At 54.9% G+C, this 17,122-nt stretch overlaps 1 protein-coding gene across 13 annotated transcripts in view; it reads right to left on the bottom strand.

Annotated features, from left to right (window-relative positions):
• TBC1D22A (TBC1 domain family member 22A) overlaps window positions 1-13,433 on the bottom strand; it is a 541,067-nt gene extending 527,634 nt beyond the window's left edge. For 6 of the 13 annotated variants that reach the window (XR_010835979.1, XM_067010449.1, XM_067010446.1 and 3 more), the window contains exon 1: window positions 7,551-7,811. Coding sequence is in view for 12 of the 13 variants with exons in the window: in XM_067010449.1 (XP_066866550.1) it covers window positions 7,551-7,768 (218 nt within the window). In the remaining variant the exon portion in view is untranslated. Of the gene's footprint in view, window positions 1-7,550; window positions 7,865-13,176 lie in introns of those variants that run through there. The other 7 variants (XM_067010451.1, XM_067010452.1, XM_067010447.1 and 4 more) reach the window with 5 other exon arrangements.
• Between the last annotated feature and the right edge of the window lie 3,689 nt (window positions 13,434-17,122).

Genomic DNA, 17,122 nt, shown 5'->3' with positions numbered 1-17,122 from the left:
CGAATTTGTTACCAGTAGGCAACGGAGGGGACCATGAGCGGCGCTCTCTGGGTCCAATGTGTGCACGTCCTGGTGGCCTCACGCCCGAGCGGCCGGGAAGGACTCTCAGCTGGAAGAAGAATGACTGAGAGCTAACAAGGCGTCACAGCCCCCAACACTGCGACGTGACGGAGGCGCCCGGCTCGGCGAGAGGCTTGGGTCCAGACAAAGGACAGCACAGGACCGGTCGGGAAGGAACAGGCAGAGAGACGCCCACAATGGGCCCCGAAGCAGCCCCCAACTAGAAGTGCCTCCCATGAGAGCCCCGAGTTCCCATAAAGGTCACCTCTTCTGCAGAAGGCACAGAAAACGCCCCCACTGGTAAGGGAGAGAAAGATGACACAGAATGGGCAAAGCTACAGTTTAAAGAGAGAAGCGGGAAGGAAGAGCGCTCCTAGGAGGCTGGGGTCCCAACGTGAAGACAGGCTGGGGACACTGGGCAGACGCAGGAACGCCCAAAAGAAAGAGATGGGCCCCGGGGACCAGCACCATCGCTTCAGGGTTCTATCCAGGCTGCCTTTACAACACCAGTCAGGAAAGCGGTTTTTTTTGGTCGTGCCACGCGGCATGCGGGATCTGAGTTCCCCAACCAGGGATCAAACCCATGCCTCCTGCAGTGGACGCGTGGAGTCTTAACCACTGGACCGCCAGGGAAGTCCCCAGGGATGCTTTTTTTTTTTTTTTTTTTTTTTAAATATATTTGGCTGCGTTGGGTCTTCGTTGCTGCGCGCGGGCTTTCTCTAGTTGCGGTGCGCGGGCTTCTCACTGCGGTGGCTTCTCTTGTTGCGGAGCACGGGCTCTAGGCACGCGGGCTTCAACAGTTGTGGCACACAGGCTCAGTAGTCCTGGCTCATGGGCTCTAGAGCGCAGGCTCAGTGGTTGTGGCTCACGGGCTTAGTTGCTCCGCGGCATGTGGGATCCTCCCGGACCAGGGCTCGAACCCGTGTCCCCTGCATTGGCAGGTGGATTCTTAACCACTGCGCCACTAGGGAAGCCCCCCAGGAAAGCTTTTTAAAAACTCCGAGTCAAAGACTGTCTGTCTGAGGGCCTGCGCGTGGACGGCCGAGCTCTGGGGCGTGGCCTTCACCGGGAGCACCAGAAATCAGTGACATCTTAGCCAGTCACAGACGACCCCGAGGCTGCCCCACGAGAGTCACTCGGCACACCCTGGCTAGGCACCTGCTCCAGGCCCGGCCCGACGCTGGCGCTACGAAGGTGCCAGGGACGCTGCTCCCGCCGTGGCGTAGAGTCATTAGGATACAGGCCGGCACTGAAGTGGGAGGAGAAAGGAGGGAACGAGCCCAAGTTACAGAGCAGAAGCCAAGAAGGCCGGAGGAAGGGGAGCCCAGGGTCGCAAGGCCTCTGGGTTAGACAATAAGGTGATTCTCTCCTGTGTATCCTGGGGAGCTTCTTTCTCTCCTGAACTTGGACCGCCTACACCAAGGCCCTGGCTCTGAAACAAAACTGACGGGACAACACCAAAAGAGCTTTTTTTTTTTTTATTAAAGGTTAAAGAGCAGTGAGTGAAAATAACAATGAATGAAATGGCAGAGAGCGAGAGGAGGGAAAAGTAAAAGAAATACATCCAAGCTGCGGTGTCCTAACCATCATAAAATAAGTGAAAAATTACACGGCCATCTTTACGATTAACTGCCTCCCTGTGCTTCAGACGCATGAAGTAAACAGCAGGCAAATCACGTAGGAGCTCAGTTTGCAGCCCATCAACCTCTCCAAGCACCTCATCACTCAATGTCTCCGGTCGTTTTCTGAAAGATGAACTAAATTAGCAACTGATTTACCATTAGGCGAGTTCTAACCACAGTGGTGCTCCCCAGATTTATAAAATACATTCAGAAGGGGTACGCTGTCCAAGGAAATTAACTTCGGAGGACTCTGGAGGAAATGTATGGAACGCCGCCGCTATCACGAGGGTAAACGGTCCCACCAGTCCTCCTGCCCACAGAGTCAAGGGCACACACACGTGGCCCTACAGGACCCTGAGCAGAGAGGGGCTCCCGGCAGTCCCACCGTCAACACCCACGCCACGCCACCTGGCACTGACGCCCGCCCCGTCCCGCAAGCTCTCAGCCACCTCCTGAGCTCTCCCCACCGGGCCACGAGCTCCCTGTAAGATACGAGGGCCTGGAGTTCGTCTCTTGTCACACTCCTTGCGGACCCAGGAGCCAGTGGAGACGGGCACTTGCTGATCCAATCAGCAAGCTGCTTCACGGATGGCTCTTCAGACAGGCCTCAGAAGTGAGGATGCTGGCAGTAAACTTCCCCCTCACGTGAAAAAAGCAATGTGTGGAATATAATACTGTAAATCAACTCTACTTCAATTAGAAGAAAAAAGCAACGTGTGAGCTCACAGCCCCAGAGGACAGACTGGTGGTGGGCAGGGTGCGGAATGGGTGAAGGGGTCCACAGGGACACACTTCCACTTACGAGATAAATAAGTCCTGGGGATGTGGCTCACAGCACGGTGACTGAAGTTAATAACACTGCACTGCAGACGGGAACGTTGCTCGTAATCTTACACTTTCTCTTCACAAGGAACGAGCCTGTAACTGTGTGGGGATGGGCGTTAACTAGACTTCCTGTGATCGTTTTGCAATATGTACACAGAGCGAATCCTTAGGTTGCACACCTGAAAGTAACATAATACGTCAATTACACCTCCATAAAAGCACAATGTATGAATGGGGGGGAGGAGTCTTTTGAAATTAACATGGAAAAGTCCAAGCCTGCCAGCCCAGTGGTCGGGGCCACCGGGTACCACTTCCCCACCTCTCCCCTCCTTGCTGCTTCTCACCCCTGTCCCTCTCCTGTCGACTTCACCTCCAGGCTCACCGCACTAAGCCCTTCCTCCTCTCTCCCAGTTCCTGCCAGCCGACCGGGAAGCCCAGTGCTCCACCAGTTTTCGCTTCCCAGTTCACACAAAACCGCGCTCTCTCCTGACGTCGCGGGGCACCTCCAGTAAACACTCAAACAGCGGCCTCCAGGCTGAGCTGCTGCTGGCTCCCGGCCACAAACCACCACCTCACATTATCGGGCCCGTCACAAAAATCAGCTTTGCCCCACTGCCACGCCTCACACCCACTTCCCCAGACAGGACGCGACCCTCTGCAGTCACGCAGGCACAACGCGACAGGCGCGCCCCGCCTCGTGCAGCCCCTGGCAGCCTCCTGGCTCTCTCCCTGGGCCGTCTGTGACACCTGAAACCCACCCGCTGTCCCCGGCGTCCCTCTCCTCCTGACCCCATCACTCACTTCTTCCGTGACTTAATCTCCAAGAACAGCGATCCCAAAACCCAAGATACTTGTTGCTACATTCAGTGCTCCCTTTTTTAAAAATTTTTTATTGGCACATAGTTGCTTTACAAGGTTGTATTAGTTTCTGCTGCACAGCAAAGTGAATCCGTTATATGTATACATATATACATCTCCACTCTTTTTTGGATTTCCTTCCCATTTAGGTCACCACAAAGCACTGAGCCGAGTTCCCTGGCTATACAGTAGGTTCTCATGAGTTCAGTGCTCCCTTCTTTACTACACAAATACTTGAATGATTAAGCACTTTAAACCTGAAGGAGTTAAGTTCCGAAGACGAGAGCACATCCCCTCATAAGTGGGCGTAACTAGGCAACACCCTCTGAGGAGCCCCCAGCGTGCCGCCCGCCCCGGCCTGTCAGAGCCACTTACAGTCATGGTGGCTGATGAGCCCACATGTGGCTGCGACATAAAATGCTGTAACGGCTCCATGACTGCTTTTGGCACAGGAGACTAACCCAAGCTAGGGAGTAATTCTAAAGGAATCAAAACGGGGTGCAGGAGGTGGCAGCCCCGGTCTGAGACTAACCCGCAGCACTAGCCACCCCAGGATGGTAACCGGCCCGGTAAGACGGTGGGAAGGAGACAGTGCGGTGAATACTGGGGGGCCGGGAGGTCTCCCGCGTTCCTTTCCTCCTGAATTCTGTAATGGCAAGGCCAGACCCCTTCTGCTTCCCACCCAGCCGGCTGGCCTCACCACCTGCAAACACACGCACGTGACAGGAGAAGCAGGTGCTGGGCACCCCCTCGGGGCTGCCTCCCGCCTCCAAGGTCCCGTGACGCCGAGGGACCCCTCCCCTCTCCAAGACCCCGTCCTCCACCCCGCCTCTCCACGCACACCGCGCCCGCGCCCTCTGACAAGCCGGGACCCTGCCGGGGGCTTTCGGCCGAGGATCACAGGCATCGAACATCGTTTGTCTCACTGCGTGTGAGCCTGCGCGCCAGCAAGCGCACTCCGTCCCCGAGGCTAGTAGACACGCTCACGGAAAGAAGGCTCGTGGCAAACCCTGCAGCGAGATGTGTGAGGGAGCAGGGCGAGAGCGGCCCGGGGCACATCTGAGAACTGTGTCACGGTCTGGCCCCGGCAGCACGGGCCAAGCTCGAGTGTGCAGCCCGGGTGAGAAGGAAGGCGGTGGGCCATGCCCGGGCCGGAACTCCGGGAACGGAGCGTTCCTGCGGTCAGGAGCCCAGAAACGCACAGGGCGGCGCGGAGAAAGGGCTCTGCCCACCGCCAACATGCCTTGAGTTCAAAGCCAGCTCGCTCACTGCTCACCGAGGGGCCTCGGGCAGACAGCAGCAGACAGGCGAAGGCCCCCTGCCCAGCTGCGCTAGTAACTCTAACAGCAGCTTCAGCCCTGAGCTCTCATAACACCAGTAAGAGAATCCATAACTGTTTTAAGCAACTAAACTCACCGACAGCTATGTGCGCCTTCACCACCTGCAGCACTCAGGCTGGGATTTCCACGTGAATCCCCCTCCAAAAGAGGAAACAGCATCAGAATGAGGGAACAAAAGGACGAGGGACACTCAAAACAGAAGTTCCCTACAGCCCGGAGCCCAGAAACGGGAAGAACCCAGGCTGCCCTGTCCCCTCTGGGCCTCCTGACCCTCTGCCTCTCTCTGTGAGGGGGGGAACGTCTGGGTGAACCTAGAAGCTGCCCTTCTCACCCCTGGAGAACGGGGAAAGAGGAAGTCAGCGTGCAAGGAACCGGGTCCCACCCCCAACCCCGGGCCAGGCCCACCGCCAGCTCAGCTGCAGCGTGTGAAGTCTGTAAAGGACCCCTCAGCATTCCCGCTGCCGCTGGCCCGAACCTGTGTGTCAAGAGCCTGAAACAAGGGAGGTGCTCAATAAGCAGGCGCAGGTACGAGGTGTCACTACAAGGCCAACACCATCTCCATCCGCGGCTCCACCTCCCACCTGGGGCGCAGAGCCAACACCTGCCCTCGGGTGTGGTTCACAGCCACTCTCCCCGGAACCCTCCGAAGGGAGAACCAGGCGGTCGGTCGTGTCTGCACTCCCAGGGCCGAGCACGGAGGCACCCCCGACGTGCAGCCCAGCCCCTTCGAGGCCGGGACCCCCGCTGCACCCAGAGGGGCCAGTCCTCACGCTGCACGTGTCCCGCTGAGAAGCAGCTAAGCCCAGGGGTGGGAGATGGCGGAGCTTCCGGAGCAGGCCAGGCGGGGTCACCGAGCCGCTGCCCTTGCCCTAGCTGTACGCGGGCCAGGCGGGGCCACTCCAGCGGGAACAGAAAGACGGAGGCGAGGGTTCCCCATGCCTGTTCCGTCCATTTCCACCCCCAACCTCAGATCTCGCCTTCACAGTACTTAGGGGAGTTAAAACACCTCCTCCAGCTCTCATTCTACAAAATTCTTAAAAAACAGAACAAATCCAAAATCATTGGGGATTTTTTAAGTCATTTTTGTCCTCATCTAAAATTAACCCAAGAGTCCAGATTTGCAACATTAGATAAACATTTAAGAGGGGAAAAAAATGATTTCATTTTAAATTTACTTTTTCAAAATGTTTCCAGACAAAACAAAAGGTGTTTCATAACATGAAACATGACCACTGGAAAACAAACAAGAAAAACAAACTATGTATCTATAGCCAAACCCTCAGGTGCTTCCACCGTGCTGCTCAGCACAGCAAGACATCTCCACTCACCGGTAGCAACCAGACTGACCCCCCCCCCCCACACACACACACACACACACACAAAACACAAAGTCACTGCCAGAGCACGGACTCCTGGGATCCTCGTGAAAGGGAAAACTAGGAATAAAGAGACACTCCAAACAGCCACTCCAGAAGCACCAGCAAGAAAGCAAGCCAGGTCTATAAAAACACAAGACAGGAGAGCAGGAGGGGCAGCAGCTCAGAACTTCTGAGGAAAGAGAACCAGGGCCTCCACTTGACCCCTGGACCCGAGAGGACACGGAACAGAAAAGACCCCTCCGACTAAACACGCTTTGCAGAGGTCACCAGTGAGGGCCCAGCCCACCCGTGAAGACTGGCCGAGGTACCGGCCCACGTTCAAGTGCAGGACCCCTTCCCCACCCGACGTCCCTCGGGCACACTCGCTGCCCCTCCACCTCCCCCGCAGGGCTCTGCCTTCCTGCAGCCGCTGTAACAAACTTCCTGCCCTCGAACATTCCCACCCATCATCTTAACACTCTGGAGGTCAGAGGTCCGGCTTGGGTGTCCCAGGCTAAAGTCCAGGGATCGGCCCGCTGCATCCATTCTGGAGGCGGTCCTGGGGAGAATCCATTTCCTGCTCATCCGGGTCTCTGGCGGAATTCAGTTTCTAGCAGGTGCGGAACCAAGGTCCCCGTCTTCCTGCTGACCAAAAGCACAGGCTGCTCCCCGCTCCTAGAGGCCACCGGGTGCCCTGGCTCGGGGCCCCTTCCTCCATCTTCAAAGCCAGCAACCGCAGATCAGACAGAGCCACCAGTGTCCAATCTCTGATACTTTTAAGAGCTGACGTGCCTGCACTGGGCCCACCGGATGATCCAGGGCAACCTCTCCATCTCAGGGGCAGCTGACGGGCACCCTTAATTCCATCTGCAACGTAATTCCCCTTTGCTGTGGAACTGACACGTCACAAGCTCTGAGGATGAGGATGTGGACATCTTGGGGGGGATCCCACCCCTCAGGCCAGAACCCTGGGGGTCACCTCAACCCCCAATACCCCGCCCATCAGTGACCCCTTCGCGGCCCACCGCAGCCCGGGCCCTGAACCTGTCCACTCCCCCCGCCCACAGCCACTGCCCTGGTCCCCACTTCCTCTCACCCTCTCTTCGAGGCGGAGGAACACGATGAAGTGCTTCCTCGTGGCTCTCGGGACCAAGACCCAAATCTTCCCCAGGGCCTGGAAGCCCTGCGTGCTGTGGGCCCCACGCACCCCTCCTCACTTCCTCCTCGGGGTCTCCCTGCGGAGAGCTCTGACCCCAAGCCCGACCCGCGCCTCTGAGTAGCAGGGGGTCCCAGCCTAGGCGAGACCTCCTCTTCCGCGGGGGCGGGGGGCACGTAGCGTTCTACCGAGGCAGGGCTCTGGTGTTCCGCCCCCATCACCAGGCTGCGGCCGTGGGAGCCTGCAGACTGCTTGCGTATCAGGTGCTCACCGTCTCCTTTGGCCTGAGGACCCTGAGGCCCACGCCTCTGCTCAGCATTCCCCACGGTACCTGGCGCACCGAAGGCGCTCCAGTATCTTCTGAACGCACACTCCTCTCCTGCGGCCGACGACTGACGGTGGCCTGTGCAGACGACAGCTGAGCTGAGTGTCCCACTTGCTCAGGGCCGCCTCGTGGCTGTGACAGCTGCACGCTGAAAGCTGCCAGGGCCAGGACACTGTGAATGGCCCTCTGCTCCATGTATCCCCGAGCACCCATGGCCCTGCCATATTCGGTCCCGGCCTCTCTTGCGGCCACCGCACTTACAAATGTCACCCGTCACATGCCCCAGCGGCCCGCCTACCCTGCTGTCAGCAGAACACACTGCCAGGCAGAGGCGTGCTAAAATTGCAAGCGTCGGATCCACGCTGAAAGGCTGCCTGTGTTCTCACACCCAGTGCGCTATGATTTCGTCTTGGCATTTAAAGTTAAGTGCAGCAAGAATGCCAAGTGCAACTGCAGAAAGCCACAGCCCCGTGGGAGCCAAACAAGTCAAGAACAGGCCTAGAGAGTCACAGGCTGAGCCTTTTCTGATTCTTATCAACTTCCAGACTCTTATCAAACCACCACCGCCTCTCACCTGGATGTTCGCAAAGCCTCCTCACTGGTCTCCCTGCTTCCGCCCTGGCCCTCTGGGCCCCCCGGTCCGCCTACAACAGGGCAGCCAAAGGAATCCTGCTAAACCAAAGGCAGGGCATGCCACTGCCATGATCCTCCAGAGGCTCCCCCTTCACTCGGAAGAGAAGACTGGGAGCCCCCGTCTTTCCTGGGACCAGGAGGCCCACCACCCCCACCTTTCAGGCCTCGTGCCCACAAGTCTCTCCCCCTCAGCAGTGGTCACACCGGCCCCTTTGGGCTTCTCCTCGGACACACCAACATCGCCCCCGAACCAGGGCCTTTGCACGAGCTCACCCCTCTGCCTGGACGACTCTTTCCCGGCCACCCAGGAGGCCTGTTCCCTCACCTGCTGCAAATCTTGCTCAAATGTCACCTGCTCTGTTCGAGCTTGCCTGGTCACCCTATCACCATGGCACTATCCCCACGGCCCCTGTCCCCGAAAGACGTATGCCGCTTCCCTGCTCTGTTCTGATAGCAGGCATCACCTTCTGACAGTTAACTCTCTACTGAGTTATTCTCGGGGGATTCCCTGGTGGTCCAGTGATTAGGACTCAGCGCTTTCACTGCCAAGGGCCCTGGTCTGATCCCTGGTCGGGGACTAAGATCCCACAACCCGTGAGGCGCAACCAAAAAAAAAAAAACGTAGTTATTCTCTGCCTCTCCCACTCCGCTGTTAGCTCTGTGAGAGCACAGATTTTGGTCTGTTTTGTACACTGATGCATCTCTAGCACCTGGAACCACTACTGGCACATAATCTGGGTTAAATAAATATTTGCTGAATAAATAAATTATCAGACTCTCAAAACTGGTCCAAGAGGCTTCTCTCCTGCTCATCTAAGAGAACAGGGTTAGGCCAAGCAAATATCCTCCTGTAGGTCACAAGCACTCAGGTCTAATGCAGCTCCCTAGGCTATACATGCAGAAACTGATGGCCCTGGGGGCGATATGAGGAAGGTGAAGGGCACGGAGAGATGAACAGAGAACGACGGCGAACCCTGGACCACCCAATTCCCGGTCAGACGTCCTTCCACCGTATCACACATCCCGCCTCATCCCGAGAAGAAGCTTCTAAGAAAGCAGCAGCCAAATACATAATCTAAGGACCAGGGTGTGCACAGAATAGGGGGATCTACCAGCAAGCCCAGCTCGTGCAGTGTGAGCCCCTGGCCAAACCACTCAGTCTCTCCAGGTTAATCTGGAAAACAGTTTGGTTCAACCACCACTTACTGATTTGGCAGTAACAACGCAAAGATGAGTAAGGCACGCTCCCTGAACACGCAGAGCTCCCCGTCTGGTGAAGAAAACACGCACTCTCCAACACTGAGTGTGACGCACAAAGGGGTACTTTAGCCCAGGCTGCATGAAAACAGGCCAGCCGTGACCAGGAGGTACACTGGAGGCGAGTTCTTAAACATCTTTAAAAAGTAAGCCCAGCAGGGACTTCCCTGGAGGTCCAGTGGTTAAGACTCCGCGCTCACAATGCAGGGGCACGGGTTCCATTCCTGGTCGGGGAACTAAGATCCCACATGCCACACGGCGAGGCCAAAAAATAAATAAATAAATAAATAAGAAAAATAAAAAGCCAGGCAAAGGAGAGGGAAGGGAGGAAAAGAACATTCTGGTCAGCTATGAAAGCATGAAACTCACAGAGGCATCACACAGCAGGTACAGCAAGGATCCTACGAGTCCATCAGCACCAGTGAGGGCAAAGCTCAAAGCAAGGAGGGGCGGGAGATGGGGCTAAAGAATTGAGCGGGGGCTCAGGTTATAAAGGGCCTTAGACATCACGCAAAAACACTTAAGCTTCTCGGAATGGCATCTCGGGGAGAACAACCGAGGGGCTTTAAACCAGCCTATCTCACTGAGTGTCCGAGTGTGCTTGGAGGACAGAGTGTGTTTTGTAAATTCTAAAACACCAGAGACACAAGCACTTGCAGAGCACCTGGCAAATAGTAAGTGCTCGATGAATAGCAGCCACTACTGTCATAGGAATTATTACTAAGGAATTACTAATTATAAAGGATTGTGCTATACGAAAGAGCCTTTACCAGTTCCGTATTTTGTGGTGGGTGTATTCTTCCTCCTTTGAGTTTCTCTGGGTTGAGGCCCACACTCAAAACAAGTTAATCACAGGAACCTCTCACAAGCGCCGGCACAACCGCTGGAAGCCAGGTGGGATCCGACGGCACCGAGCCTGTGCACGTGAAGACCAGGTATGCGGCCAGGGGTCATCAGAGGGAGGTCATCTACTGACAGGGAAATGGGCACACCTTAGCAACTCCTCCTGTCGCCTGAAACAGCAGCACTGCCAGAGACGAGGCCACAGGAGGCGCGGGGCACGCAGCGGCTGTGCAGGCCTTTCCGGCGAGCCGACCTCTCCTCCTTGCCCTGCTCTCTGCAGTGACAGCCTCCAGGAGCCCTCCAAGACTCCACTCCGCGTCTGGGACTATCTCACGGGAACTGCCCTCAAAAATGCCTAAGGCACGGCACAGTATTGGAGTCCAAGGAAAAAGTAAGGCTGTCTTTGGGAATGCAGGATTTCACAGAAGAAAGTTGAGGACAGTATTATTTTCCTGTGGCTGTCACAACAAAGTACCACAAACTTAGCGGCTTAAGACAACAGAAATTTATCCTGTCCCAGCGCTGGAGGCTACAAGTCCAAAGTCAAGGTGTCCGCAGGGCCATGCTCTCTCTGAAGGCTCTAGGAGAGGATCCTTCCCTGCCTCTCCTAGCTCCTACTGGCTGCCAGGAATCCTCAGCCTGCCTCGGTTTGTAAAGGCATCACTCCAGTCTGTCTCCATCTTCACATGCCATCTTCCCTGTGTCTGTCTCTCTGTGTGCAAATTTCCCTCTTCTTATAAGGACACCAGTCACTGGACTAGGGCTCACTCCAATCCAGTGTGACTTCATTTCTCATTTTAACTTGATTCCATCTGCAAACACCCTATTTCCAAATATGGTCAAATTCACAGGGTCCGAGGACCTGAATTGGCGGCGGGGGGGGGGGGGGCACTACTGAACCTTACACAAGGACAAATACCCAAGAGACACAGTCATCAATCCAAAGGGTTATTCACCATTATAAGTACACACAGGAGCTCGATTATTCTCACACCTCAGCTGGTTGTTAAGGATCAGAATCTAGGGCTTCCCTGGTGGCACAGTAGTTGAGAGTCCGCCTGCCGATGCAGGGGACACAGGTTCGTGCTCCGGTCCGGAAGGATTCCACATGCCACGGAGCGGCTGGGCCCGTGAGCCATGGCCGGAGCCTGTGCTCCGCAACGGGAGAGGCCACAACAGTGAGAGGCCCGCATACCACAAAAAAAAAAAAAAAAAAAAAAAAGAATCAGAATCCATTTAGACAGAGGAGGAACCAAAATCTCAATATCTAAAAACAACACACAAAAGTTTTACTGCCACGTGGCTCCTTTTCTCGGAGTCTGTGTTCTAGAGCATGTGTTCCTGTCACTGCTAGGACCTCCTATTCTCTGCTATTCCAGAATTTTCACATCATCCTGGACCCTGACAGTGGTGTTGATGAAACCTCTTACTGTTCTTCAATCAAGCACAGTCCTAAGGACTTCCCTGGTGGCACAGTGGCTAAGAATCCACCTGCCAATGCTGGGGACACAGGTTCAAGCCCTGGTCCAAGAAGAGCCCACATGCCGAGGAGCAACTAAACCCGTGGGCCACAACTACTGAGCCTGCGCTCTAGAGCCCGTGCACCACAACTACTAACCCCGTGCACCACAACTACTGAGCCTGCACTCTAGAGCCCACGAGCCACAACTCCTGAAGCCCGCACGGCTAGAGCCCGTGCTCCACAAGAGAAGCCAGCGCAATGAGAAGAGACACACCACAAAGAAGAGTAGCCCCCGCTCGCCGCTACTAGAGAAAGGCTGTGCGCAGCAACGAAGACCCAACACAGTCGAAAATAAAATATAAATAAATAAATAAGTTTATTTAAAGGAAAAAAAAACCCACAGTCCTATAGAGTAAAATAGGGTGCCTGGTCAACTTCAGTGACCCCCTCCAAAGTCGCTTTTCTGAGCAGTCAGGAACTCATACTGCTAACTCCCAGACCATTCTGAAAATTAAACCTTTCTGACTCGACACAGTGCATTCCAAAGTTTACAATTCTATCACTCAAACAATAGTGTTTACTATGCAACACTTACAAATAAACTGTGCTTATGAATGATTCTACTTGGAGTTAAGACCACAATTCTTAATTTTCAGACTTTAGTTTCCAAACTGAACAGCGTGTAGAAATCTTGTAGTTTATCTCTAATCTATTTTCACCAGCAGCTGATTTTATCCTAGGTGTTTTCCCCGTCATGTCTCCCATGTTTCCTAGGGCCCTGGCTGGGCTGGGTGACACATCACTCAGAGGAGAACTTTGGAACTGTACAGCTTCCACATTGCACCCAGGTCGCTGCAGGCACTTAACTAAAAAAAAAAAAAAAAAAAAAAAAAAAAAAAAAATTTGCTTCCTGCTGCTGACTCAAGACAGGAGTTGGCTTTAAGGCCAGAAAGTGGGAACATGGAAATTCACAGGGAGCCTCAAGTATTCTTCCTCGCCCAGGGAAAAAGCAGCAGCCCACAGGAGAGACGAGGACGCCAATCAGGTGGGTCAAAACCACCACGCCCCACGCAGAAACCGAGCTCGCCGGCGGGCGCAGACTGCCCCGGCCACTTTCCTCACTCCACCAACTCCTCGCGGCTGGAGCCGAGTGGGTTCCTTGCAGCTTCCCCAGGGGGCCGAGGAGTTTCGCAGAAGAGAGCCTGCCGGTCTCGGGACAAGCCTGCCGGCAGCTCCTCCTCCTTTCTGGCCTAGCTCCTACGTGCAGCCACTGTCACCTCCCAGACCCCACGACCGACCCCCAGGACACCCCGAGAAGTCTCCACAGAGCCCGGGTCACCCCTCCCCAGACCCCGACTCCACCGCAGCCCACTGCAGGCCGAAGCGCCCACCTGACCTCTGACCTCTGACCCCGACCCGGGGCCCGGTCTCACTTACCTGCCCGGGACCTTGCTGTTGCTGCGCTTCCAGAACTGCTTCCTGGCCCCGTCGCTGGCCATGGCCTCTCCTCATCCCTCAGGCCCGCAGTCCCGACACCCCGAGGGCGGCCAACCCGCCCCGGCGGGCCTTTCCTGTACCCCGGGCGGCCCCTCACTGGCCCCGGAATTCCCGAGCGTAGAGCCGAGAAGCTCTTCCGCCTCCCTCCGGAAGTTATGCCTCCGCGCACCTGGAAGTCCCGCCTCCGACGCAGGCGCGCGTGATGGACGCGGCGGAGCCTGACGTCACTAAAAGGCGTCTAAGGGGCGGTGCTGCGGAGGCAGCGCAGCTGCCAGGTCGTCCTTCTACCTGCGGGCTTCTTAGGTCTGGTGTCCAGCCGAGGGTTCTCCTACTGCGCGAAGCGGCAGAACAATGGTCCTAACCCGAGGGTGAGGCGACGCGGAGACCGAAAGCACCCCGCTGCGGGCGGTGGTCGAGGAGGTGTCTGTCGCCCGCACTTGCTAGGGATCGGTAAATACCGAGTGACTGACTTACCGCTGCAGTCAGTGCAGCGAGGTGAGAACAGTAAGAAAGTGGTCGGGGCTTGTGAGGGGCACGGGTGGTGGGGTCCGGGGAGGGGACAAGTGGGTCGGGGAAGGAGGGGGTTGGCAGGCTTCGGCTGAAGCGTGAAGATTCCCCCACCGGAGCCTTGGCCGCGGGCGGCTCTCGGCGCTTGGAACGTGCAGGTAAAATACACCCAGGACTTCAGTAACAAAGAAGGAATAATGACGCCGATTTTTTTTGGGGGGGGGTACACGTTGAAGGAAAATATTTTGTGTATTGGATTCAATAAATGTATTGCTAAAATTATTTTCACATTCCTTTCTCCTTTTTTTCAAAGTAGCTACCAGAAAATTAGAAGTTACGTATGTGGCTGCATTATATTTCTGTCGGCGGTAGACCTAACCTGAGAGGTCAGGGACCGGCATTTCAGACGGGAGCGCATTGCGGCTTTGGGGAGCCGCTTGACAGACGCGTGCCAGTTCTTGATGATATTTTCTGATTAAAGTTTTCCGTGCCTCCTCACTTAAGATAAGTAACATTAATGTAGTACTTGCTGTATGCGGGGTATTGTGCTAGGCACTTTACGTGTATTCTCTCAGTCGTATGCCAACCAGCGCCTCAGTAAAGGCTACCCCCAGCCCTCAGAGCAGAGTGCGTGGCTCTCTCAGATCCCTTGCAACACTGAGTTTTCTATCCTGTCTTGTAATAGCAAAGGCTTCCCACAGTCCTTGTCCCCGCCCTGGAACATTTACCGCCTGTCTTTCTTCCCATGGAGCCCGTAGGGTATTGCAAGGTACTGCTGGGCGCGTGAGACCTGTGTCTTCTGCTTCTAGAGCTAACACAGTAAGCGTTTGTTAAACGGATGACAGCCATGGGAGCTCTCCAGGGATTCCCCTCTGTCACAGCCACAGAATCTCCCTGAGGTGATCACAGTGGGTCCTTGGGGATCCCCTGCTGACAGAACCTCAGTAGACACTCAGGGCTACGGTGCTGCACAGCCTGAGGAACTGTCCCGGCATCCTGTCCTTTCACGACCTCAGTGAATCTCCGGAGAGGTCCTGATGAAGCCTCAGTGGATCCTTAGGGACCCCTTCCCGGACATAGCCTCAGGAAGCCTCCTGGGATCCTTGCCTAGTGGGGCTCAGGAAGGCCCCAGGGATCTGTTCCCAATATACAGCCCCAGGGCCTCCCCAGACGCCGTGCCTTCACTTGGAGGGGCCACGGCACCACGCAGGGCGGACACCACGTCTTGAAGGGCGGCGCTCCAGGTTTCATCGCTCTGTCAGGGCGCAGCCTCTGGGGGGCGCGGAACCTGCAGTAGGACCGGTGGGTCCCGTGGCCATGGAGCTGCTCACCACCACCACCTCCTCGGCTGTAAAGTGGGACCCTTGGGCCAGTGCAAGGCTGTGCAGTTTCCTGTGGATGCATCGAACAGTCTGAGACCCACACACGGGATACGTGTGCATCAATCCGACACCAAGGGAGGCCAGACCAGAAAATTCCCTGAGCAGACCAAACCAGTTTAGTCGCACAAGCAAAGCTCAATTTAGCTTATTTTCCAAGACAAGCAAGGCGGACGTGACCGGGGTCACTTCTTGTTTATTCTTCTGCGAATCATAAGCGAAACTTAAATTGTTCCCCAAAATTGATATGAGGAAACCACTAACCAGTTCCTTTCATTTAACAAAAATGTAACCAATCACTGTGGAGAATTAACACTCGCTGTCTCCAGACTATGTAAGCTGCTTTTTAACATACTGTGAGCCTCCTTCCATGTGGCCACAGGGCACCTCTGCTGGCCCGCTTGGACCACCTACCTGCCACCCCTGAGCCCATCTGTGTGGCCTGAAAATGCCATAGCAGCTCAGTGAGCATGTGCCCCTTTGTAGCTAGCCATGGAGGGGGGGCCTGGGCGCTGGGGAGAGACCTCAGCACCTCCTGCCCTACCAGCAGCTACGGCGGAGGGGCCATCTGACAAAAACTGATTTCATGACCTAAATATGCTACTAGGTTTGTCATGACGTTTTTAATTGGACAAAATATACGCCGTGTCTGATACGGTATTAACACACAGAAATCTTAGGAGGAAGTAGAAGACCCCAAGGGGGAACAGCCTGATTTCGTAATTAAGTATATATTTTAAATATATACCTCAAAGAACATATTCAAAGAGGAAATACAAGTGGTAAATGAACAAATGAAAATGGGACTTTTTTTTTTTTTTTTTTTTTGGCTGTGTTGGGTCTTTGTTGCCGCGCGCGGGCTTTCTCTAGTTGGCGGTGAGCGGGGGCTACTCTTCGTTGCAGTGTGTGGGCTTCTCTTGCGGAGCACGGGCTCTAGGCTCACCGGCTTCAGTAGTTGTGGCACGCGGGCTCAGTAGTAGTGGCTCACAGGCTTAGTTGCTCCGCGGCACGTGGGATCTTCCCGGACCAGGGCTTGAACCCACGTCCCCTGCATTGGCAGGCGGGTTCTTAACTACTGCGCCACCAGGGAAACCCGAAAATGGGACTTTTTAGTAGTTTTTTAAGTAAAAAACTAAATACCAGTGATCAATAGACCGGCAAAGATGAGAAAGGATGATGGTGATCACAGTGCCAGGAAGTGGTGCTGGTGGGAGTGTAAACAGGTGGGTGTCGCATAGGCGAAGTGCAGTTTCACAAGATGAAGCAAAAGCCCCGTGAGCACACATACGCTTTGATGCTCCAACTACTCTCCTAGGAATTCATCCTAAGGAAACTGTTGGACAAGTGGACGCAGGTACATACATGCTCTACCATTACTGAAAACAGTAGAAAGTTGGAAACAACCTAAATGTCCCCCTGCAAATGAAATGGGTTAAATGAATTATGAGACAACCAGTGTAACACAGTACAGCCATTAAAAATGGTGCCGTCCATCTTCATTTTTTTTAACAAGGTTCACAATTTACTGTTAAGTGTTGAGAGTCAGGTTACAAGTTTTATTGGAAAAAGTTTAACGTGTAGACCCAAAAGAAAAATTCTAGAAGGTCATTGGGTCAGTGAAGATGTTTCCGGATGAAGAAAACATAATTCAGCTGATTTAAACACTAAAGGGGATGGATTGGTTCAGTGCCTAGAAAGTCCAGGTATGAGAAATGAGAAAGGCTCTTGACACAGTCCAATGCGGGCCGCAGACCCATTTCTCTGCAGCGGTCTGGATTCTGTCCCCCTTTGTGGGCAGACTTGGTCCCAGGCTGGCTTCCCTCATAGTCACAACTTGGCTGCCAGCTGCCACCAGGGCAACAGGCGTCCTTGTTCACAGCCAGGGGAGTGAGAGAGAGTTCTGTTTCCCAGAGCTTCACTCCGATGGCGCCATCCCTGAACCAATCACGGTAGCCAGGAGAATGCCTGCACTGCCCAGCTGAGACTTAGTGCCTGCTGTT

Source organism: Kogia breviceps, chromosome 12 (assembly GCF_026419965.1).
Source record: "Kogia breviceps isolate mKogBre1 chromosome 12, mKogBre1 haplotype 1, whole genome shotgun sequence".
NCBI lineage: Eukaryota > Metazoa > Chordata > Mammalia > Artiodactyla > Physeteridae > Kogia > Kogia breviceps.
This window is presented reverse-complemented; position numbering and strand designations above follow the sequence as displayed.